At 33.9% G+C, this 24,757-nt stretch overlaps 3 protein-coding genes across 4 annotated transcripts; all 3 read right to left on the bottom strand.

Annotated features, from left to right (window-relative positions):
* Positions 1-3,359: 3,359 nt before the first annotated feature.
* On the bottom strand, positions 3,360-8,533 carry LOC128160203 (scavenger receptor class F member 1-like). Its single transcript, XM_052823488.1, has 6 exons — positions 8,375-8,533; positions 6,500-6,634; positions 6,012-6,146; positions 4,946-5,083; positions 4,329-4,439; positions 3,360-3,996 (listed from the first exon to the last, which is right to left on the bottom strand). Exons 1-6 carry the CDS (start codon positions 8,427-8,429, stop codon positions 3,821-3,823), a joined length of 750 nt encoding a protein of 249 aa, XP_052679448.1. The 5' UTR covers positions 8,430-8,533; the 3' UTR covers positions 3,360-3,820.
* Positions 8,534-10,958: 2,425 nt separating this feature from the next.
* LOC128160262 (perlucin-like protein) lies at positions 10,959-11,770 on the bottom strand. Its single transcript, XM_052823558.1, has one exon. It carries the CDS (start codon positions 11,573-11,575, stop codon positions 10,973-10,975), a length of 603 nt encoding a protein of 200 aa, XP_052679518.1. The 5' UTR covers positions 11,576-11,770; the 3' UTR covers positions 10,959-10,972.
* Positions 11,771-17,919: 6,149 nt separating this feature from the next.
* LOC128158020 (G2/mitotic-specific cyclin-B-like) lies at positions 17,920-24,757 on the bottom strand. 2 transcript variants are annotated; one of them, XM_052820686.1, is made up of 9 exons: positions 24,623-24,757; positions 23,869-23,932; positions 22,271-22,450; positions 21,689-21,822; positions 21,101-21,196; positions 20,463-20,618; positions 20,150-20,308; positions 19,348-19,584; positions 17,920-19,048 (listed from the first exon to the last, which is right to left on the bottom strand). In XM_052820686.1, exons 1-9 carry the CDS (start codon positions 24,638-24,640, stop codon positions 18,932-18,934), a joined length of 1,161 nt encoding a protein of 386 aa, XP_052676646.1. In that variant the 5' UTR covers positions 24,641-24,757; the 3' UTR covers positions 17,920-18,931. The 2 variants fall into 2 exon arrangements, with proteins under 2 accessions (XP_052676646.1, XP_052676645.1); XM_052820685.1 differs by having other exon boundaries at positions 21,095-21,196; positions 24,623-24,756.

Below are 24,757 nucleotides of genomic sequence, written 5' to 3'. Positions count from 1 at the left end.
TGAAATAACAAGTCCGTTAACAATTCTTACTAATGAACTTTCAGGTCAATATGCGTGCGATACAACAACATCTTTATTGACATCATTAAGTATGATGCCGCTGCAAACTACATCGGAAAAGATTTTAATTGCACATAGTAAGACAACTTTAATTAAGACATTTATTTATGTAAAGTTTATAATCCTAAATGTCACATATTGAATATGTAACAATTTTAAATGTATATAAGAAATTGACAGGGTATCACATAAAATACACACTATGATTTAAAAAGAAATATTGAAAGCACTACCGAACGTAAAAATAGATACATCTATAGAGAAAAATCTCATGAAAGACTCTTTGCATAAGATTTTTAAAATCAAAATTAGAATCATTATATAAGCCATTAATTTTCTTGAAAACTTTAGAATCATACAGAGATCAAGATCTTTACATTTTGAAATGAGGTTTTTTAATGATAAAAAAGGTTAAATTGCGTTTTTACAGTGTAAGGCGTTACATATTTTTTAACGTTAAGTACATTATTTATTCTACAGCTTTTATATATTTTTATATTTAATCAAGTTCAACTATATCCAAGACACAAATAGTGCTAGATACATGTAACAAAAAAAAATGATTTTCCGCCAACAGTATAGGTAATACTCTCTTTTTAAGGGTCCCGGAATGGTCAAAGCATGGAAGATATAGTTATAATATTGATTGTCATCGGAGTGGTTATTGTTGTAGTTGTAACTGTTGGTGCGATGCGGTTCTTTTATCGCCGAAAGAAAAGGTGAGGTATCAATTATTCTTGATTTTGTTGAAAAAAGTTCTTCTGGTTCAAGTTTTTTAAAAACTTTTTGCCGTTTTTCAATTAAGTACAAAATACATCAACCGATAAGTTTTTTTCAATTTGTTAATGCTTTATTAATTAAAACTATTTTACTTATTTTATAGACGAGCATCAAGTGTATCAGATATAACACTCGTCACGTGTAAACAATGATGTGAAAAAACAACCAAGAGTATGGACAATTCTAGTTATAATTTATGTTATTCGTTATGTTCTATGTGGGTGGGTGGGTGCGTGCGTGTGTGATTTCTATGGACAACAGCGTGTTTTTAATACATAAACATGATTTCATATTTGTAAGGTATTTTTTTCGAAACTCATTAATGGTTTTCAGTTTTGAAAACCATTTTTGCATTAAACAATGAAACAACTGATGTCATCAAAAATTTTGCACCAGCTTTTTTAATTTTAAAAATAAAGAATTAATGTGGACAGATTTCCTTCTCCTTTTATTTCTTTTTTCGCATACTGGGTGTTATATTATATCTGTGAAAAGCAATATTCACCTTTGGTGATATAAGGGGGCTCGATGACCGTGGCCATTTTTAGACTATATTAATCTCCGTTAGAAGAAAAGCTCTAATCACTTTGTTAGATAATCATGCAAATACCAAGGGGGTATTTTTACACCCGTCTTAGCTGCATACGTGTATATCGAAAAATCTAATACGTAATTTGATAGACCCATTGCTTAAGGAGTTTACAACCAACTGTGTCATTTATGAACCTTACCTCTCAGGTGAGATATTTACCTTTAAATAATAATTTTTCCCAAAAGGAAGAACAATTTTCCTTGAGGATTTTAGGAATGTCCTACCGGGATAAAAAAAAATCTTCTACAGGAATTTAAATTCCGATAGGTTTTGAACAAACCTTCTATAGGATTTTAAAATTCCTACCTGTCTGAATCAAATTCCTGCAGGAAATGATATTCTCCTATAGAAAATATAATTCTTATAGGGTTTTTAGAAAATCCTATAGGATTTTCAATGTTTCCTGCACAAATTTTTTCTCCTATGAAAATTATTTTCCTACAGAATATTAATTTCTGAAGGTAAATTTTTTCACCTATTAGGTGAGATACACTGAAAACAAAAGTGGTTATGTACCCTCTAGACAATGCTCATGTTTGTTGTTTTTTTAATTACGAAAATACATTTTCAACGGATGCAAAAATGTCACCTTGGCACTGAACTGAACTGGGATTATAAAAACTGACCCATGAAAAATACAAGTCTTACTATTTTTATTATAGTATGCCGAATCTTCCCCGAGTTGAACATAGGTCGTAATTTTGCTGTTAAAAAAATGGTAAAGGTTGCGACCGTGTTTTATATAAAAAGATTCTTATTGGATACTCATTTAGAATCATCTTTTTGTGAAAAAAAAATTTGAAATATGCTAATTAATTTTCAATAATTCATTATCCATTAAAAGACCCATGACCCTAATTTTTAACAAAATTGCATGACCTCGCCAACGAATGCTTTGGCCCAAGTTTGTTGGAAACTTCCCAAGTGATTCTTGAGAATATGTCAAAAATGTAAAGGGTTTACGGACAGACAAACAGAGAGATGGCCGACGGGCAAAGATGACGATCTTAAAAGCTCAAGAACTTTCAGCGCAGGTGAGGTTTGAGTTAAAAACCAAATTTCTTCTACAACGATGCCCAATCTTAAAAGTAAGATATAATTTAGTTGGTTAAAACAAGGAGTAATGCCATAAGATATAATTATCATTTCTTAATGATCTTTTCAAAAGGTTAATATTTTTAACCCTTTGCATCTTTGCTGGTTAAGGGGTTTTTTTTTCTCTATCATGGGGAGTGGCTTGGTTTAAAAACATTTGGCTAGTGAATAGTAGTATTTTCTCGACGATATCAGTGGTAAATTTCATGAAGGATTTAATTGTATTAGTTGTCTTCACTGAATATGCGTATGATTAAAGTTATTCAGTACAAAACTAGCGCACGTTTTAGTGCGCAATAAATACACAATTTTTTCAATGGGTGGCACATTATCTCCCAGGTCGTCCATCCGAATTTTGGAGCTACAGACCTGCAGCTAGTGAAGTCATTTCTTTAATGTTTGTAGGTTTTGTTTAATATTTATGCTTTTAATAAAATAAACCCTTTAACACGTACCTTACATGCACATTTTTTTCTTTTGGGGAGGGGGCAGTAAAACAACGAAGTGTTTTGGTCAAAATTCCATATTTTGACGCATTAAGTTTTATTCCATTTTAAACATTTTGTTGAAATATTTAGAATATCTAAATGTCATCTATGCACTTTCTTTATATTGGTAAACATGTAAAAAAAACAACTTTTTGCGTTATGATGGTTTTTGACATTTGATAAATCATAGTACAAATGACAAAAAATACAAATTAAATTTTATTTTATTTGTAAATAGCTACTCCACTCTTACACTTTTCAATGCTAGAAAATTACAACAAATTAAATAAAAAGTATACTGACAATATAACATAAGATAGATATATACATGAAACAAACGGTTATTCAACCAATGTATAATCGACCTGAGAGAAGAATTAACAAAATACTTCATCGTTCGTAGCAAATACAATGGAAACAAGAAGAACATACGTTTGTTTCATTTGATTAGATTTTAGGTTGGGGTTAAAATTCTATCCAGTTGCACTTGCAAACTTGATTGACAGTTCATGAGGTAAAGAAAATGTGAGCATGGGTTGGGAACAAATCATTTATAATCTAAATGATTTAACAGTATGTACAAAAATATAGATATATTTCAACGGGTGTGTGGGTAATGGGGGATTAGTGATATGGGTGTTAGTGGTTGATTCGGGAATGGGGGATTAGTGCACGTGATATCGGGTGTTAGGGTTGATTGGGGAATGAGGTGATTAGTGATGTCGGGAAATATAACTGAGGGAGGTGCTATCCTACTATCTGTAAGTGAGGTATAAGATATGTCAAGACTACTGAAGTAATACAACTAGTGTTCGTTTAGGAATTGGTCCTTCTTCTTGGTGCTCTCCTCTTTGTAAATGATGTAGTAATAACAGGTGGTCAGACATAGGATGACGTTGATCAGGAGGGAGATGCCTAGAGGAACCGCGAGCCCGATCACTATTTCTTCTTTGTGATCCAGAGTCTCGTCCTTCTCCTTTACTGAAACATTAAAGTTATTGTAATTTTACATTAGAATAAATGTATGATTGATCAATTATTGATTATTGATTGATTTTTAATGAATTGTTAGATTCATTTAAAATAAAATGGTAGATACATGTATATAGATCTACCGGTGCATTGGATAACATTACCATGTTGACGCAAACGTATGTTTTTAAAATGCAAATGTGTTACATGAAGGAAAAATATAAAATATGCAATTATTGCTATCTTACTGTAGTATGGTCTAAAAGATTTTATATATTTTGGTTTAGCTGATGATTGTAAAACAAAAGTTATATGAACTAATCAATGCATGTCAGAACTACCTATCACTCGGAGGTCCGTACAGCCACAGCACTCGCCGGTCACCGGGTTACACTCGGAATCCTCTCCACAGAACTTCTCACACTTGTAGCCATAGTGGCCGTCTGGACAAACTACAAGAACGAGGATAAAATGATATTGACAATATTAAAAATTAAGGAGTCATTTTTGGAGAACGTCCTGGTTAAAACCATGGCAGCGAGAAACATGTACCGTACACTATCACGGAAACATGACATGTCCAATCCCAAGTTTTTGTACCTTAGTCTAATTCTTTTGAAATAATCAAACGTATGGGTTTTGGTAACTTTACCACTTTAGCATTATGGTTTGTGTTAAGTGAACATAAGTGAGCAATACTTTGCAAGCTAATTTTTATTAATCTGAATGGATACTAATGAAACATTAAAAATATGAACATGTAAAATTATGATGCTAAGTTTATTTAAATTTTGTGATATCAGAAATAGTCTTTGCGAGTACTTGCTTGATCAGTGCAAGAACTGTATGGTAAGTTCGATTTATATGATGTATCTAGCTAAATTTGTCTGTTACTAAGAACTTTATAGGAAGCCAGAAAGGCGACTTTAAGTGACTGTTTGTCAGTGTTTTCCCTCACCGTTGTTACAGTTCTGTCCTGTGTATCCGGGCTCACAGCCACTCACACACTGCCCTGTCACGTGATGACACCCCACCTTGTCTCGGCACCGCCCACATTTCGACCTACAATCTTGTCCATACGATCCTTTGGGACACACTGTATCAACAAATAAAGATGTGGTTTAGAACATTAATCACGTCGATTAAAACCAAGGTTCAAAGGGGTCAGGTAGGCCTTGTCACAGATTCTCTTTTATTATACTACATCATTTTTAATCTTAAATGACAATACATTTTCCTTTTGAAATATTTACAGACTGATCTGTTTACCTGGTATGTTATATTTCTTAAGGAAAATCGATACCCGTTGCCATGTAACAAAGTACAAATATGGAAAATTTGAAGGATTAAAAGAGAGATTTTGAAGGGTGGTTTAACTTGTTTTTAACACATTTTCGTAAAATTCTTTATTGCTATTTATTTAAAGCTTCCTGATCTTAAAATATTCTTCTTCTGAAAGCATTATTATGCGACACAAAAGTGTGATTGCCATGGAAATATGTGTATCATTAAAAACACCAACAATATTTTTTTTCTTTTTGAAATTGATGTATGAAAGTCTAATGACATGCTTAAACACCTGAACAATTATTTTCTCTTTGTAGTTTTATTATTGACAATATTTCTTGCAGATACATATTAGTCGAGATTGCAAACACAGTTTGTTCAATAAGCTTCAAAATGATTTTTTTTCTATCTTTAATCTTTGTTACTGAGCCCCATTGCTATAATTAAGTAACTCTGTTGGAGAGACATGTTGGATGAAAATACTCTTAAAGCAAATCGCCTTATCTTACTGTATTTCAAGGAGAATTGGTGCAGGTTTTTTTTATGTGTGTGTGTGTGGGGGGGGGGGGGTGTTCTTTGCATTGGATACTTTCAGAATACAGTTGTTCTTTTTTGTAAAAAAGTATCACATGTTAGTACTCCGCTAAAATTCAGAAATTAGGGATGGGATAAATTTGGGGAGAGAGAGAGAGAGAGAGAGAGAGAGAGAGAGAGAGAGAGAGAGAGAGTAAGCTCACCAGAATGACATTCGTCGGTGTACCAGCCTGGTTCACAACCGTTGTCGCATTTTCCGGTCACAGAATTGCAGCCATTCTTACAATATCCTTTACACACTGAGGCGCAGTCTCTTCCGTACGTTCCTTTCGGGCAGGCTGAAACATAAAGTGTACTGCAATACATATACTTATAAATTTATATACTTATAAATTAAGACAGTTTGCAAACAAAATTTTAAAAAGCCTTTTACTGATAAAACCTACTTTAATCAATCTGCGTTTATAACACCAATTTTCGTTGATTTCTGTGTTGAGCAGGACAAGGTAATTATGATTTTCATTCGAATGAAATATGTAAAATTAATTTTATGGGTTAGATCATTGTCCACTAGCTCACGTTGACTCTCAACTGTATTTTTTTAAATCCATGATAACTGAAGCCAACGATTAAATTAAAAAAAGCCCAGTAAGTGTTGAGTTTACATATAGTACTATAGTATAGTACTCACAAAGATCGCAGTAACTGCCCGTATATCCGTGGGAACAGTTGTTACACGTGCCCTCTACGACGTCACATACTTTGTCGAAGCAGTTCTCCGGACAGGGTAATTTGCAGTCGTCTCCATACCAACCAGGGTCACAGGCTTCAAGTAAAACATTTAACCATGATCATGGTAAAATAGAAACGAACTAAAAATAGGGCAGATATAACATACTGAATGTTATATATTGCTACATTGAAATTTATCATGTTTCGTTAGGAGGTAATTGTATAAATCAAATATATTTTAAGTGCAGAAACAGCAAAGTTTGTTCGCACTGCTAGGTTGTTATGTTTGTAGCTACAGTGATACTGTTTCCTTAATGTTGATTTAAACATAAAATAAGAGCAAAAACAGCAAAGTTAAATGTTGCGTAAGTATATCATAAGATCACTGTTTTCTAATGGAGTACTTTATATGCAGCTCTGGAGCCTTAGGTCTGTAATAAGTCAAAAGCTAGCCCAATTTTTTGTGCGCCGTAAAACGTAGGTTTTTATTATGGGAGGCACTGTAACTCAAAGATCCGCCTTCTGATTTTTTTATTTTCAACCAGGAGCTACTGGCCTGCAGCAAGGAGTACTTGCAACGTAAAATAAAAGCAGAAAAAGTAAAGTTAATTGACATTATATGAAAAAACAATAAAATTACTGTTGTGTACGATAGGAATAATTGAAACATAAAATCAAAGCAATCATAGCAACGTCAGCTGTTAGATATATGTAGCAACAGTGATATTCTTCTTGTTTCAGATCCGAGTACTTAAATGATTGGAAAGACGAAGTGCAGAGGGCATTTAAACGCTCTGTAATTCAATCACTAACATCGGACTTGAGTTTATCACCGCCATAGTTGTCATTCACGTTTATTCTCGGAGGGAATTCTTACTATCGATTTCCCCACAGAATAGTGGATAGATCTTCTGTTTTAATACCGCGTCATCCTTCCGTGACAGTTTCTCATCCGATATAGATTCATGAGAAATTAACCTTAATGCATGCAGTCAATTCATTGTAAGTGAGGTAGTTTAGGTAAAGACTGAATTACAGATGATAACGCACCAATCAGCTGGGATGCGATACAAAATTACAAATGTTCATTTAGGCATGACAATACTTCACGGGGGAAAATGAAACATAATTCAAACCATGTGCTAATTGCAGAAAACTGTATCTAATGAAAGATAAATAGGAAGAGCCAAAAAGTAAAACAAAAAAATAATTGAAATTATATCTCGTGTTATGTACGAGGGTTCCGGCTAAGTTTGCATTGTGAATATGTCTTGATTATACTTAAAAAGAAAAATATTGATGAAGTGATACTTGATTGGGTTCTAGTTATGCTTGCAGAAAAAGAACATATAAAACAAATCTTCTAAATGTGTTTACTAAGATATTAGATATCTGGACCAATCAATAGAAAATACTGCGTTTCTTTTCATGAATTGTTTTTGTGTGTTGTTATGTTCTACTGAGAGAATCTTACAATCGATCGGAGATCTAAAAATACATGACACAAACAATTAAACGCTTATTGGTATTGGTCTTCAGTAAAAAATTAAAAAGCATGCAAAGTAGAAATACTGCAGTTCGAAGTCAGATGTCCTGTGATAAATTTGACGTTAATTGATATTTGTAATGAAATGTGCCATTATTATTGAAACCGAGTGAGAAGAATTGGAGTGGAACTATTACGCGAATTTGTATTTGTATTGAAAAAATACTGTTTTCAATTCATTAAATATGCATTGAAATTGAAGATTAAATAACAACAGTTTGAAATCCTGAACAAAATGAAGAATCAATAAATACAATTTATCAAAATTCAGTTCAAAGCTCTACTTACCAAAAATGAATGTCAAACACAGTAGAATCTCTAAGACGCAGAATGGCAGCTCCATGTTGTGTTTTTCTGTTTTTATGGGTCACATTACGGAAGGTTAGCTCGTGTTTACTCTCCGTGTAGAGCCTTACTACATCTGTACGGGAGCTGGTGAATGGGTGCTACATCGTGTGCTGTGAGAAGCTGCCGTAGGTTCTGGAACTATCGATCCATTTCTTTTTTAGCTTGTTTTTTTTTTTTACTCATCCCGATTTGATCGAATTTATTGCTATTGACCTAATTGTTTAAAGAGCATTTTTTCTTGCTTTCACAATGTAAAGTCTTTTTATAGTATTGTGGAAAATATCATCTTAAATACTTCCAGAAAGATGCATTTACCTCTACAGTACTGTTCTACACAAAAGTCAAAACTTATAAAGGTTTTATATAAGTAGTTATACAGGTGAAACATATTAAGAAGTTTGAATGTGTGTAGAATATTTCTGTTAAATAATTTTTTTAAATCTCTTTCAAACACATATTAAAATGAATTTGTTCTTTTTAATTATTATCCAATTTTTTCATTCATTCATAATTTTGCTGTTACTTGTTACTAAAATATGTAATGTGTAAATGTTACGTGTTGGTCTATCTTGTAAATGTAATGTGTATGAATGTTAAATATTAATGTGACTCGTAAATGTAAATTTTTAATGAGTAAATATTACTAACTAATAATTCTTATTGTAGCGCTGACATGTAAATCTTAGTGTCATCTTTCTGTTAATGTGTCGATGACCTCTTTTTAGAAGAAAATCGTGCTATTCTATTTTGATTAAAGTAACACTATTTAACAGTATCTTAAATCTAAAACCAAATGGCACGACGACTTTTAAAAACATAAAATGGGCAATTCGTAATCAAAAGTAGAACCCACCCAACCCCATCCCCGATTCTAGGAAAAGACGAATCCCTTTCTTAAATTGATATGTAAAATTTCAATATATGTATATTAGAGGAGAAAATACCCCATGGAAAAAAAATTCGATACCACGCCTGATCAAAAGATATTTATTATATTTATTATATAATTGGATGGTGGGAATGTACAAATATTATAAAAACTTTGCCATAATTCTACATTATTTTACACATACATGTATCAATAGAATTCAAAACTGATATGTTCAAATGTAAAGCATTAATAAAGTTAATTCAATAAAATATTTTGTTTTGATATCGAATGATCAGGATGAAATGTGGAGGAAAAAAAATATCCACGAACGTTGTATAGCATTTATCTTGTTGGTAATGAATACATTTATTTTCTCGTATTTACTCTAAAAATAGGTCATTATGATAAGAGGCCAATCGTGTATGTTTTAATCTGAATTTTCTTGCTTTAATCTCACTAGGAATAATAAAAATTTGATTAACCAAAGAAGAAAACACTGACGTAAGATTAGTTATAAATTGCCTGTACTGTTGGTGTTATCTTTGAGTCAATCTTCACTCCCCTCGGCTTAGTTTTAATTGGATATCCCCGCGGAGTACCATGGTTACACAGGAAGTGTTCCCTCTGATCTACAGCACACTGTATATATTTGAGTTATAATTACCTTATCTCTAACATAAATCATTAAAAAAGTCTAACAAATCCAAACACATTGAGTTATTTTGGCTTCCAAGATCCACAAACATGTTAAACCATTCATACACGAGCACTTCTTGGTCAATGCATTATCAAATATATTTTACAATTAAAAGTAGAGTGTATGTGTGTATTTATTTTTGTTTCTTTTGAAAAAAGTCAGTACACGACAGAATGATAAACAGATCAGATCTTGCAATCATAACCCACCAAGCATGGTCAATGTATGAAAGAACTGCACGGATTTTTCCAGTGTTTCTGTATATTATCTAGATACGCAAATTATAATCATATTACATACTCTTTTTTATCGAAAAGAAATCGAGTCGAAACCATTTTGGGGGCATTCGTTTTTTTTCAGAAAAACTCAAAGGCAGTATAGATTCTCTCGACAAATAACTATTTTTCGATCGGTATCAACACATATATTTAATTGTAGTTAATAAATTTTTGTTATAGCAAATGCTAAAACATATATCTAGAAACTCCATTGTAGAAATTATTTAGAGCTATGTACAAGTTTATTTCGTCCACGTTTGTTTCTGAGTTCCTTAAAACGGGCTAATATTGAGACCGTTACTAAAAGTTACATGCATTTACCCGACTCTAGAAAAGCGAATTCAAACTGAAGTAGGTGATTCCGCAAAATTCAAATCACGTGAAATTAATCACGAATACGCATGATCGACGAATAAACAATTTAAACGTACTTTACCTTTCTTAAAAATTATGTTGTAAATGTAAATTTAATAAATCTGATCATTTGGATCGAATGTGGGGGAAAATTTGTGTAAAATATTTTACGTTAATTACGGTTTTCAATAGCATACATGTCACTTTAACTATCTACCTACACTCGGTTTCTTCCTCAAAAAATCCAAGAAAACAACTTTTAAAACTATATTCTGTTATGTCTATTATTCAAATATTTATACAGTCCAGGATCGTTTATGTATAGGTCTATATGTATATCAATAGAACGTTTTCCGTTCGCAGACGTAGTTCAGTCTACTGGAGCAGACGTTATCGTTCCATCCATCAAGACTAACGTCAAGGCAGTCCTCGTTTCCGTTTCCGCCTCTGCCATTGTTCGGGTTTCCCGCTCTCCAGTTGGTATAATTGAAATGCTCGTCGGTGATCCACATCCACTTGCTTTCTACCAAGAAATCGTGGCCACCAATCCAAGTGTAACCGTGCGACAAATCCACGAGATCATGCCTCTCACTTTTGACATAATCCAGGATGAATTTCTCCTCTTCGGCGGAGTGAACTGTTGCAAGATGTCCGCTCAGTCTCTCGCAGGCAACTTCGGCGTCCTGCCAGGTCTTCGGAACAACACCAAAATAGTAACAGGATTTATCAAACATAGTCCAGCCATCCGGGCAACGCGGCGCCAGGGTGGACGCACATCCACACGAAGATCTGACCTGATTGGTCAATGTGGAAACAGCTTCCTTCAATTGACCAAATTCTGCCAGTAGTTCTGTCGAATCTCCAGGATTTACCAGAAAACCGCTGGAAACATCAGTTCTCGCAACAAGTAGAACAGAAATCAAAACTAAACCTTTTAACATGGTTCGAATTCTGTTTAAATTCGTCGGTTACAATGCTTTAGACCTTCAAATCATTCGAAGGTAGAATAGAAAACCGAAAATTGTTCTGCCTTTTATCTGAAAAGTACACTCAAAATTCCTTATTTGTTTTCATTTTGAAATTCAATATTTACAAATAAAGCGATCTTCTTCAATCAAGTTGTTGCTAAATTTTTCTAAAACCATAATAAGTAAGTGAACAAGTGATTCATGTATGTCTGATTTTCTACGACGGTTGCATACGAAGGGGACGTGCAGTAGGCTTATCTTTCTCGAATGACCTTTCATCTGTCGCGTGCTGATCTGTTGACATCATAATACGTTTTGAGGCACTTAGCTCATACTGGTGTGTGTGCTAACAGAGCATTTTTTTTATTTATAATGTTACGTTGGCTGTTTTAAGTTGTTTGTGAGCTTGCATTTGAGTTTTAAAAACCTTTTAATTGGAGATAATGCATTTATGATATTTTAATCATAATTAATTGAATTAGTATTTTATAAAAGAGTTTGCAAATATTTAGGACTGCGTTTTACAATTAAAAGAACTGACCCCAACATTAAAGAATGCTTACTAATCCCAGGCTAATTAACTTTTCAGTATATTGCCTGTTAAATACATGTATAATATTGAAATCTAAATAACCATCAATAAATATTTTTTTATTTATAAATAGACTGAAAATATATACGACTTTCTCGTAAGTTCTTTTGTACAACGCAGCCCAGAATTCTACATGGATTTATCATTGAAACCAGGATTAAATAAATCATGATATTAATTTTCACAAACACGCTGCAATTAATATTTCTTTCAAATTCTTTCAGCACTATAAGCGCTGAACTAACAGGTACAAAACCCGCGCATGTATAAACAAGAGGCCCATGGGCCACATCGCTCACCTGAGGAACAATAGATATGATAAAATCAGCCTAATGGAGTCATATTACAAACTATCTAGACAATCTACAATAATACATGTAGATCCTGTATAAATAAAATCCATTTTTCCCCATGGATATTCTTATGTTTATAATCATTAGTCCCTTTTCTAACAGGATGATTTTATAGTCATATCACAGTTCTCAAAAAGATCCTTAACAATTGTTTATATATGGGATATAAAGCTACATCAAACTCTGAACTTTCTTGTGAGGCCGAAGAAATGTCAAGCTACATCAAACTCTGAACTTTCTTGTGAGGCCGAAGAAATGTCCTGGAGCCAAAGTCTTAACAATTATAGAGACTAAATCATTTGGCGGATTAGTTTTTGAGAAGATTTTCAAAGATTTACTCTATATATTCCTATGTAAAACTTCGACCCCCCCCCCCCCCATTCTGGCCCCAGCCTACCCCCTGGTGGTCAGGATTTTCACAACTTTGAATCAACACTACCTGAGGATGCTTCAACACAAGTTTCAGCTTTCCTGGGTTCATGGTTCTTCAAAAGAAGATTTTTGAAAATTTCTCAATTTTTTAAAATTAATTTCTAATTATCTCCCCTTGAAAAAAGATGTGGACCTTAATTTTCACAACATTGAATTCCCTTTACCTAAGGATGATTTGTGCTAAGGTTGGTTGAAATTGGCCCAGTAGTTCTTGAGAAGATGTTGAAAATGTGAAAAGTTTACGGACAGACGAGCGACAGACAAAATGTGATCAGGAAAGATCACTTCAGCTGTCGGCTCTGGTGAGCTAAAAAAAAAGGCCTACAGGCCTTGACGGTCACCTGAGTACCATAACCAGTTTTAATTATAAGGCACACAGCGTGCTTACAGTATATTTCTAACGGTTATATTGCACAGGAAATTAAAGTAGATATCATTATGGCGGCAGTAGGTTACCAGAGTGACTCAAATTACCTTAAAAATTTACATGGTCACTATACGGTCACATTTGTCACCTCCAGCCTCACCCCCCCCCCCCCCCTCCCTCTGAAAAAAAAGTATATGTATATAATAAAACCCCTCAAAACCTGCCCAATGGCCGATGAATTTCACAATTCATGAACAGTACAACAGTACACTATGAACATATTAACAAAACATTTAGTTTGTCTCCAACGACTGTGAAAGTACAGAAGAGAGTATCATAAAACTTGGTGCATTTTCTCTATTTAGCCATATTGGGCCTAGCAACAGGGTCCTGAACCTATGACCCAGGAACCATGACTTTCACAATTTTGATAGAAGGCTACATGGATGTTATAATCATTCATTTAGTTTTTTCCCACATGTAGAGAAGAAGATATCAAAAAATATGGCCTTTTTGAGTAATTCGCCCTGACAATGAGGCCCCAGAGGTGGTTTGGTAATAAATTTAATACCGGTAATTTATATTCCTCTAGTCTTAGAGACGCTTCAAACCAAAAAATGGTAATCATTGGCTTTGTAGTTTTCAAGAAGTTAAAAATGTATAATTGTTTACGGACAACGCATGAGGACCAATTGCAATAGGTCACCCAAGTGACTTTGGTGCCTTAAAAAACTAAAATCCAAGCTCAAATCTTTAACAGTTGGACCTCATTCATTCGGCTCCATCCTTAGTGTCACAGTTAGAACAAACTCACACCTACTGCTAACATAAAGAACAAACTCACACCTACTGCTAACATAAAGAAACAAGATATCTGTGAGCCAATGCTCACTTGTGATACCCCCGCTCTGATGTGAATATGCAAAAAAAGCAAAGTCGACATTTGACAGAAAGCTGGCATCCGATTGGTACAGAAATATATCCCAATATGGATTGCCTAAACAAATAGTGTGTTAAAATTTCAAGCATCTGCGATAAATAGTTGCTGAGAAATCTTTGAGGAAAATTGGTTTGAAAATTTTGGCTAAAATAAACAAAGTACTTATTTAACAGGAAGTTGACGTCCGATTAGTACAAAAATATATCCCACAATATGGCATGCCAAAACAAATAGTATGTTAAAATTTCAAGCATCTGCGATAAATAGTTGCTGAGAAATCTTTGACGGAAATTTGTTTGAAAATTTTGGCTAAAAATAAACAAAGTACTCATTACACAGAAAGTTGACGTCCAATTAGTACAAAAATACATCCCGCGATATAGCATGCTTATACAAATACTGTGTAAAAATTTCAAGCATCTGCGATAAACAGTTGCTGAGAATTCTTTGACAAAAATTTGTTTGAAAATTTTTGCTAAAAATAAACAGTCGTCATTTAACAGGAAGTTGACATCCGATTGATACAAAAATATATCCCACAATATGGCATGCCAAAACAAATAGTGTGTTAAAATTTCAAGCATCTGCGATAAATAGTTGCTGAGAAATCTTTGACGGAAATTTGTTTGAAAATTTATGCTAAAAATAAACAAAGTACTCATTACACAGGAAGTTGACGTCCAATTGGTACAAAAATACATCCCACGATATAGCATGCTTATACAAATACTGTGTAAAAATTTCAAGCATCTGCGATAAACAGTTGCTGAGAATTCTTTGACAAAAATTTGTTTGAAAATTTTTGCCAAAAATAAATAAAGTCGTCATTTAACAGGAAGTTGACGTCTGAATGGTACAAAAATATATCCCACGATATGGCATGCCTATACAAATATTGTGTAAAAATTTCAAGCATCTGCGATAAACAGTTGTTGAGAATTCTTTGACGAAAATTTGTTTGAAAATTTTAGTTAAAAAATAAGCAAAGTCGTCATTTAACAGGAAGTTGACGTCCGATTGGTACAAAAATATATCCCACGATATGGCATGCCTTAACAAACACTGTGTAAAAATTTCAAGCATCTGCGATAAATAGTTGCTGAGATAAATGCGACAGAAATTTTTGTTACGGACGGACAGACAGACGGACAGACAGACAGACGGACGGACAGACAGACACACAAGGGTAAAACAGTATACCCCCTCTCCTTCGGAGCGGGGGTATATAAACTCACACCTACTGCTAACATAAAGAACAAACTCACACCTACTGCTAAAATAAAGAACAAACTCACACCTACTGCTAAAATAAAGCTATGTCACTAATTAACATACCTATCAATATAGATAATTCTCATTGTTCCTACATCTTGATTATACTTCGTATCATCATTTTAAACTCCCCTGCAGACAAACAACTAACTGTACGATTTTACACCCCCCCCCCCCCTACCCGAAAGATGGCATACATAACATACATTCTTATTATCATTCTTTCTTTTTATCTTCACATCATACTTAATAGGGGACTGACAATAAAAATGACAAACTAATTTGTACTAATAATAGATTATATTTTGTAGAGATACATAGTGCTGTTGATCAAAATTAAGGTATTTAATAGAACATCTGATGTTGAGAACTAAAAAAGTTCACACTACAAAATAAACTGTAAACAATTCAACCATTTAGACTATAACAATGCAGCATCAGCTTGTATAGATGAAGGTACAGTGTACATGTACATTTAAATATGTAAATCATAAATTGGCAAAATACCTTTAAAAAGAAATAATATGTTAGCAATTTTTTGAACATTATTTGTCATCACAACCAACACATTAACAAAAGATGTTAGGGATTAATACCCTGTCACAATTTTTGTCACCAACTGTTACAGTAAATAAACAAAATAAATAAACTTAAAACAAACAAGGAGAGAGGCTTCTCCACTCTTTGGCAAAAACATAATTTATGATAAGCATGGCAGTTTGCTTTCAAATTCACTTACATCTCAACGAAGGTGACCTTCAGCTGATAATTGAAAGATGACCTTAAAAATATCTGGTATCCTGTGTACACGGCACCTCTCCCACAGTTTAAAGGTGAAATAAAACTTTGACCAGATACAATGAAAAACTATGGACATCTTTTTTTGTTTTGCAATGAAAAATATATTAAAATGTATTGTCTATCTCCGTATTGTCTATCTCCTAATTACTAAATACCTATCTACATATGAATTGGTACCATTTGCATTACCATATTTCCATTAACAGATTGTACTTTACAATATACCCATGTATGACTAGCAGTTAATTCAATTAAACTCTTATAAATGTTTAACAAGTGAAAAGCTGTCAATGTGACAGCAAACCGGGTTTTCTTTTATGTGAACTTTATCCATAATCCATGTCAACACATATCCAGTGAAATGGTGTACCCCTATATGCAATATTTTGCCAAAAAGTGACTAAGTTCAAAAGCTGGTATTTTTTTCATAAATTATCAGAAATCAAAATCCTAGCAATATGCACACCTCTGATATACCCTATGTACAATTGATCTGCAAAAGAACAACTTCCTATCTTGAAATCTGTAGGAGGAGTTATACATACAATGAGGGTACCCTATATGCAATATTTTGCCAAAAGTGACTAAGTTCAAAAGCTAGTATTTTTTTCATAAATTATCGGAAATCAAAATCCTAACAATATGCACACTTCTGATATATGTACAATTGATCTGCAAAAGAATAACTTCCTACCTTGAAATTCGTAGGAGGAGTTATCCGTACGATGAGGGTACCCCTATATGCAATATTTTGCCAAAAAGTGACTAAGTTCAAAAGCTAGTATTTTTTTCATAAATTATCGGAAATCAAAATCCTAGCAATATGCACACCTCTGATATATGTACAATTGATCTCCAAAACAACAACATCCTATCTTGAAAACTGTAGGAGGAGTTATCCGTACAATGAGGGTACCCCATATGCAATATTTTGCCAAAAAATGACTAAGTTCAAAAGCTAGTATTTTTTTCACAAATTATCGGAAATCAAAATCCTAGCAATATGCACACCTCTGATATATCTACAATTGATCTGCAAAACAACAACATCCTATCTTGAAAACTGTAGGAGGAGTTATCCGTACAATGAGGGTATCCTATATGCAATATTTTGCCAAAAAATGACTAAGTTCAAAAGCTAGTATTTTTTTCATAAATTATCGGAAATCAAAATCCTAGCAATATGCACACCTCTGATATATGTACAATTGATCTCCAAAACAACAACATCCTATCTTGAAAACTGTAGGAGGAGTTATCCGTACAATGAGGGTACCCTATATGCAATATTTTGCCAAAAAATGACTAAGTTCAAAAGCTGGTAATTTTTTCATAAATTATCAGAAATCAAAATCCTAGCAATATGCACACCTCTGATATATGTACAATTGATCTGCAAAACAACAACTTCCTATCTTGAAAACTGTAGGAGGAGTTATCCGTACAATGAGGGTACCCTTTTGGCAGCCGCCCGCCCGCCCGCCCGCCCGCCCGACCGCCCGCCCGCCCGCCATTTTCACCATTTTAATAACCGGATTTTTCCTTCGGAAAACCCGGTTAAAAAGTATCACAGACATCAAGTCTTCAAGTAAAGCAATGTTAGTTCTTGAGATTCTGATGAAAAAAGCACAGAGCAATAGTTATATATCACTATACATTTATAAATAAAGCAATTCCTTATGATAGTGTCTAAATACCAACAAATGAATGTAAAGTTGAGCACTATGATAATACTGTATATATTGGCAAACATTTACTGGTGATCACGTCTAAATATCAACAAATAAATGTACATTTAAGCACTATTTGCTAACACTCTGTATATAGGCAAACATTTACTTGTGATCATGTGTGAATACCAACAACATATATGAAGCACCATTTGTTAATACTGTGTTCAGAAGCAAAAGCACCTTACTGCAAAAATGTTCATAACTACTTATTCCACAACAGTATCATATTTGTAATTTTGTATATTGAAACTTTCAGTTTTATGTAAAGAAATGGCATATTGCATAACACACAATGTTTAATTACATATATCACAGTCCGAACAATGAAACAACCTCAGGAATAGAGAGCTAATACACACTCATTTTGCATACTAATAAATGCAGTACGTAACATATGAACAATTTTTCTTCCTTCTGCCTATCACTAATACTCACTGCATTAGAAAAATCAAGTACATTTGTATGGGAGCAAAAGATTTGAAAGCAGATCATGCTCTTAACAGTAAATGGTAAGTATTTAAACAATTTGCAGTGGGATCAACCTGCTTGTTTTTAGATACCAGAAAAGCATGCGATACATATTGATCACAGCAAACAGCATAGTAACTATTGACTACTAGTATTTTCCAGTAGAAAACTTCCTCCATATGAGCACCTGCAAATAGTTTAAGGTTTGGTGCTGTTTTGATTTCTACATTTTTTAATAATACAAACAGTAATACTTGTGACAACAACTAATAAATAAAAGACTAGAATATGTTTTTATCAGCTTAGTTAGTTGATTGGTCAATTCAAGGATGGTGCAGCTTAAACAAACTTGTCCTTCTCAGTTGTCTTGGTTACTTTTCAACTTCCTTCTCTCCCATTTCTAGGAGAATCTCTGCTGGTTTTGTTTCCAACAATTTGTGGTGGCTGATTCTTGTGAAGGTGCTGGCTGCATGCTTCTTCCTCGCTCCCTATTATTTTACAATAAAAACAGAACAAAATGGTTTAAATAAGTTAAACTAGGCAGTAGATATACAGATTGAAATATACAGGCCCTAGGCATACATTTACTGGAAAAGAATTAAGCCATTCTGTCCATAACCTCCTACTATAGGCCATCTACAGTCAATTTGTCTCTTTGACTTTCCTTACTCCTTTTGAACTTATATCAATAAAGGGTCCATAGCCAACTGCAATCTGAAACCTTGTGCAAGAGTACAAATATGTTACATGGTGCAAGGAAATGATGTGCTGAGATAAATATCAATACCTGGAGCTTAGCCTCAGGAGCTTTATCCAGCACCCTCAACATTTGCTTAGCACAACCAATCAGATCTTTTTCTGTGTACCCAGAGAAGTGTTCAAGCCCTGCGGTCCAGGCCGGCTCTGCCCCACAGAGCCTCTGCGCTGTGTACACACTGGAGGCCGCAAGCACCGTGGGTAAGACGCTGGCAAAGGTGTGGCAGGGGATGGTCAGATCCAGGATGTACTTGGCCATCTCCTTGGTCTGTAATTGTTTTAAAATAATATTAATTCCATACCTATAGACCTTATGCAGCATAAAACATTGATTGTAATTCATTCTCATAGAGTGGAATTTTTTGTATGCAACATAAAACATTTGTCTCCATGTATTTGTTCGAATCTACAGTCATGAAATGGAAATTTGAGAGACAGATGCAACAGATATCGATAAAAAGAAAAATTAATTTGTAAAACATATAAAATTAGACTAAGTCTGTTTTTTCCACAGATATTGGTAGAATAGATTTCTGAATCAGTAAATCTGTAGATTTTGATCTATTGGCCTGAAAAAGCAATGAAGTTCATCCAATTTTGATCGTTGACAAAGGTGTGAAATTTGGTAACTGACTCTCTACAAGACGCATCGGAGGGTCAACAATTAGTGTTCTGACTGACTAACCCACATTTGCTAAACAATATGGCCTTCCGTAATATTTGATAGGTGCTAGCAAAAAAAATTAAAGTATACTTACAATTTATCATTTGATTATTCATGTGAAAAAAAAAAATCAAGATTTTGAAGATGATTGTGAATTGCATGTGTTTACCATTCTGTCTGCTCCTGCAATCTGTAAGAAGTGTTCCATAGTTGACACTGGGTCAGTAGTATTGAGGTCAAATCCAAATTTCCTCAGCACTATTCTCTCCATAGTAAACACCTGTTCCACTTTGTAGGTGTTGTCAGTCAGGTAAACTAAGTCAGACACCTGATGCAAAATTGTAAAAAAAAAAAAAAACACAATGCAAGATTCGACCAGTCAAATATGCAGCATTTATAGAACACACCATTCCGAGTTATAATGCTAGGGACCTATTAACAGAACTACAAAAAATGTCATCATCTATCCAATCAGGACTTACCTGTGGGGGGAACCTCTCGTAGTACTTGGCAGCGATCAGGATACAGGTGATGCCCAGCAGCTGTAGGGAGCTGGGGGTGATCCTCTGGAGGCTGAGGAAGCGGTCCACAAACACCGCCGCCATGTGTAGGGTGGTGTCTAACAGCTCCAAGTATACCTGTAAGTAACAGTATACCTGTAAGTAACAGTATACCTGTCTGTAACAATATACCTCTAAGTTACAGTTTACCTGTAAGTAACAGTTTAACCTGAAGGTTCACAGTGAACATGAACTGTAACATAGTCTGTTCTGTTAGTATATAAAAATGTTTTTTTTAATCCAAAATTAATTTTGGAACCTCTTTTCATACTGCATAAAATGAGGAAATGTGTCAAACATAAGCTCAATTATTTTTACAACGAATCAATTTTCATTTCTTTTGCAATCACTTTCACATCACAAAATGCCTATACTATGTCCAGTATTGTATGCTATTCAAAACTTTTTGAATTGCAAAAAATGAGTTGTGCGAATAAAACAGGTCATTGATTTACCTCATCATTGCAAATTTTGTGACTTGCAAAAAGAAATAAAAAATTGAATAAAAAATTTTTAACCTCCACCCCCTCCTATTTTTTTTTTATAATAAATACCTGGACCTGAATGAACCAGTCCATCAGAACAGCCCTGGTCTTGACCTTTATTTCTCCAGTGTCAAGGAAATCCTCAGGAATCTGCCATCTCTTCTCAACCAACTGTCAAATTTCAACAAACATTTGTTGGTTTTGTGTGTTCTGTGTGTTTTAATTTATCACCTGTACATATATGTGTCCCTGACATATTATTTCTATGGAAGCCTGAGGACAACTGTACATGTCTCTGGCATCAATTGTTTGTACCTGTAGATAGGCGTATATGTCCCTGGCATATGTTGGAGTTTTGTATCTATCATCAATAGTTTATACCTATAGACAATTGTACATGTATCTATCATCAATAGTTTATACCTGTAGATAGGTGTATATGTCCCTGGCGAATGTTGGAGTTTTGTATCTATCATCAATAGTTTATACCTGTAGATAGGTGTATATGTCCCTGGCGTATGTTGGAGTTTTGTATCTATCATCAATAGTTTATACCTGTAGATAGGCGTATATGTCCCTGGCATATGTTGGAGTTTTGTATCTATCATCAATAGTTTATACCTATAGACAATTGTACATGTATCTATCATCAATTGTTTATACCTGTAGATAGGTGTATATGTCCCTGGCATAAGTTGGAGTTTTAAACAGATCCCTGGCCAGCTCCTCTTCTATCTCCTGGATCTCCCTCTGTTTCTCCTCGTGGTTCAAGTCAAAGTTTGGTATGCAAAATGATTCTGTAATACGCATAACATGAATAATAATGAAAAGTTTTTACTTGTCCCAATTTTATTAATATTCATAATTTACTGCATGCAGGGAAATATTCGCCCCAATTTATTTTTGCCCCGAAGCTCTCATTGACAGTGGGCGAATTTAAGACTGGGCGAATTCCAATGTCTCAAATTATCTGTCTTGAACACACCTTTCTTTGGGCAAATTCAAGACGGGGAAAAACTGTTTTCAAGTGTAGAACTAGAAAGATGAAAATAACATGGGGCAAAAATAACCAAGTATAGGTATGTATTGTTGAATATCATGTTTAATAAGATTTTTTTAAAATATTAATTTCTAAAATGTCAGATGACATTACAAACACTGAGACAGCCACCAAAAAAAACCACCATTTAATAAAATAGGAGAGAACATAGCAGTGTTTGCAATACATATGCAAGATACACTTGCGTGATCTTTTTGTTTTCAGTGGAAGTTCCGGGGGCAGCTCTATGACAGATGCTGTCTGGGGAGGGACAGGCTTCTTGGGGACCTTGTCACTAATGGATGCACTCGATTCTGGACATCGCATTAGTGCATGACAAACCACTGTGGGCATTGTTTTCTTTTTGGGCTCAATCTTCAGTTTTCCTTAAAAACAAAGAAACAAATTAATATTGTATCTTAAATACTCTAACATTCAAGTTATTCCCACACACATATCCCATAATTGTGGAATAATACAAAATGCAGTATTTCATTTGAAAAAAACCTCAATATCTTTGTTTTATTAAGCAGATTTTTGGAATTCATACTTGTGGATATGTTTGTAAGTTTTTTTTACTCCTTTTTAATAGAAAAAGACAACCTTTGCAGTATGCATTAGCTATCATGGAGTAAAAAAATTCTGTCCCAGGTTTTCATTAATTAATACACATACACTAACTAGATGGTTCAACTCAGTAAAGAAAAGTTGAAATCAATGTCATTTCATTTATCTGTTTATAACATGTTCTTTTGGGAGCAGTTAGCCCCTTCAATGGTTTATAATATGTCCCAAGATATCCTCACTTCACAATTTGCTTTTAGATAATAAATATTTATATAAATTTTCTGGGTACAAATGATGCTCATTCAATAGTATAAAGACTTCTAAAATGTCCCCAGCTTTGAAATGTCCCATCTAGCTTGTCAGGTTTTAATACAAAGCTATGAATAAAAGTCTCTGGAGAGATTTTGCATTCCAGCAGGCAGAAAAGTATCCTGATGATAACATCAGAAATTGTGCAAGTTGTCCTTAGTACTTTGGAATGGAGAAATGATGTTAAAATTTGCAATTAAAAATCTCTGAAAGAAATTTGTTTTTGTTCTTGTTTTAAAATTTTTCTGGATAAAAAAAGACGACAAGTCAAAGAAGATATCAAGGAGTTTTCCCCTTGTATTGATTTCAATTGTACTTCCTCAGTTCTTTGACAATAATGTGTATTTTTGCTAAAATTTGTCATTGGGTGACAGAAATGGTAACTTATAGTCTGTCCCAAGATATTTATGCGGCATATTTGAACGATTTTTAATAAAAATACACATACCTGTGACAGAAGTACAATTAAAATCGATGAAAGGGAAAATTCCCAAAATAACTTCATTCACACATTATCATTTTTCCCTCGTAAAAATTCACAGGAAAGAAAACAGATTTCCTACTGAGATTTAAAATGGGGAATGTTGACTCCTATCTTAATTCGGAGGTACTCGGGACATCTCACGCAATTTTTCAATGTTATTATCTCCTTGGCAATGGAAAAACCCCGTAGACTTTTTATTTTTAAGCTAGCCGTGTATTGATACCTGACAAGCTAGAGTGGGCGTTTCAAAGGGGAATTCTTGAGATTTTTTCATACTATTGTATGAACATCGTCTGAACCAAGAGGTATTTATAAATATCGAATAATTTAAGGAAATATGCGGCAAAAATATCTTGGGACAGACTATATAAAAATAGTTGCAAAAAGTGATTTGGATTTGAACTATCTTTGACATAAGAAATGCACCATAGGCCTACAACATACCCATTAGAGAACTGAGTTGTCCTTTTGTGTCGACATTTACTGGACGCATGGACAATCCTTTCGGCTGAAGCAGACATGCAATCAAAGATGAAATATAAATATTTATCACATGTTTATCCCAATATACGGTGGATATCACTCATGGGATAAATTTTTGATATTCCACTGTGTGTTCTTACGCCATGTGACGTCATAGTTAATCATTACGTAGGTTTAGACGGCTGATTGACGTAGAATAAAAAAGTAAATAATTAATTCAGTTGAGGGGTGTTGAGATATAAATTTGAAACATTTAATGTTGTTTCAGTTATTTGTCATGAATTCATAAAAAAATGTTTGAAAATGAATGTCTGTTTGTTAAACTTCAAGGAACTTTTTTTTCCATGCGTAACGTTGTTGACGTGTTGTAAATAATGTGTTGTGCGGCTCACAATCACAATTTTTACAGAAAAAGTTGGGATTAACAAAATACTTGGTAAAACATGTGATAAAAAGAATCTCTCATGATTTGTGATGGTATATGATTTTTATCCAACTCGTTGCGTGTTTTCTATCCCCTCGCCAAGGCTCGGGGATAGAAAACACACAACTCGTTGGATAAAAATCATATACCACCGCAAATCATGAGAGATCCTATATATACACATCACAGTGTAACTGTTTATAATATTCAACTGAAAAGAGTATGTACCGAAACATCTTACTTTTGTACGATTTTGATATTTTACTTGCCAGAAAAAACGACAATTCATACCTTTGGTCTGGCTTCCATTATGCGGCATAAACAAAATCAGTAAGACGGGGGTAAAACTAAAGTAAGGCTACCTTCGACTTGGAGTAAAAGATCAAGATGTCAGATTTGGCGCCACAATGCCTAAAACTTGATTCG

The sequence above is a fragment of the Crassostrea angulata genome, chromosome 8 (assembly GCF_025612915.1).
Source record: "Crassostrea angulata isolate pt1a10 chromosome 8, ASM2561291v2, whole genome shotgun sequence".
Taxonomy (NCBI): domain Eukaryota; kingdom Metazoa; phylum Mollusca; class Bivalvia; order Ostreida; family Ostreidae; genus Magallana; species Magallana angulata.
The sequence above is the reverse complement of the archived record's forward strand: the minus strand, read 5'-3'. Positions and strand labels throughout refer to the sequence as shown.

What these genes read in the sequence shown, in the direction of transcription:
- LOC128160203 (XM_052823488.1), bottom strand. Translation starts at nt 8,429, where the DNA reads ATGGAGCTGCCATTCTGCGTCTTAGAGATTCTACTGTGTTTGACATTC. An exon ending in GTGTTTGACATTCATTTTTG is followed by an intron (nt 6,635 to 8,374) that starts GTAAGTAGAGCT and finishes TTTTACTTGAAG; the next exon opens with CCTGTGACCCTGGTTGGTAT. An exon ending in AGGACAGAACTGTAACAACG is followed by an intron (nt 4,440 to 4,945) that starts GTGAGGGAAAAC and finishes TCGTTCTTGTAG; the next exon opens with TTTGTCCAGACGGCCACTAT.
- LOC128160262 (XM_052823558.1), bottom strand. Translation starts at nt 11,575, where the DNA reads ATGTTAAAAGGTTTAGTTTTGATTTCTGTTCTACTTGTTGCGAGAACT.
- LOC128158020 (XM_052820685.1), bottom strand. An exon ending in ACATATACACCTATCTACAG is followed by an intron (nt 21,197 to 21,688) that starts GTATAAACAATT and finishes GAAATTTGACAG; the next exon opens with TTGGTTGAGAAGAGATGGCA. An exon ending in CTCCTGAGGCTAAGCTCCAG is followed by an intron (nt 19,049 to 19,347) that starts GTATTGATATTT and finishes GTAAAATAATAG; the next exon opens with GGAGCGAGGAAGAAGCATGC.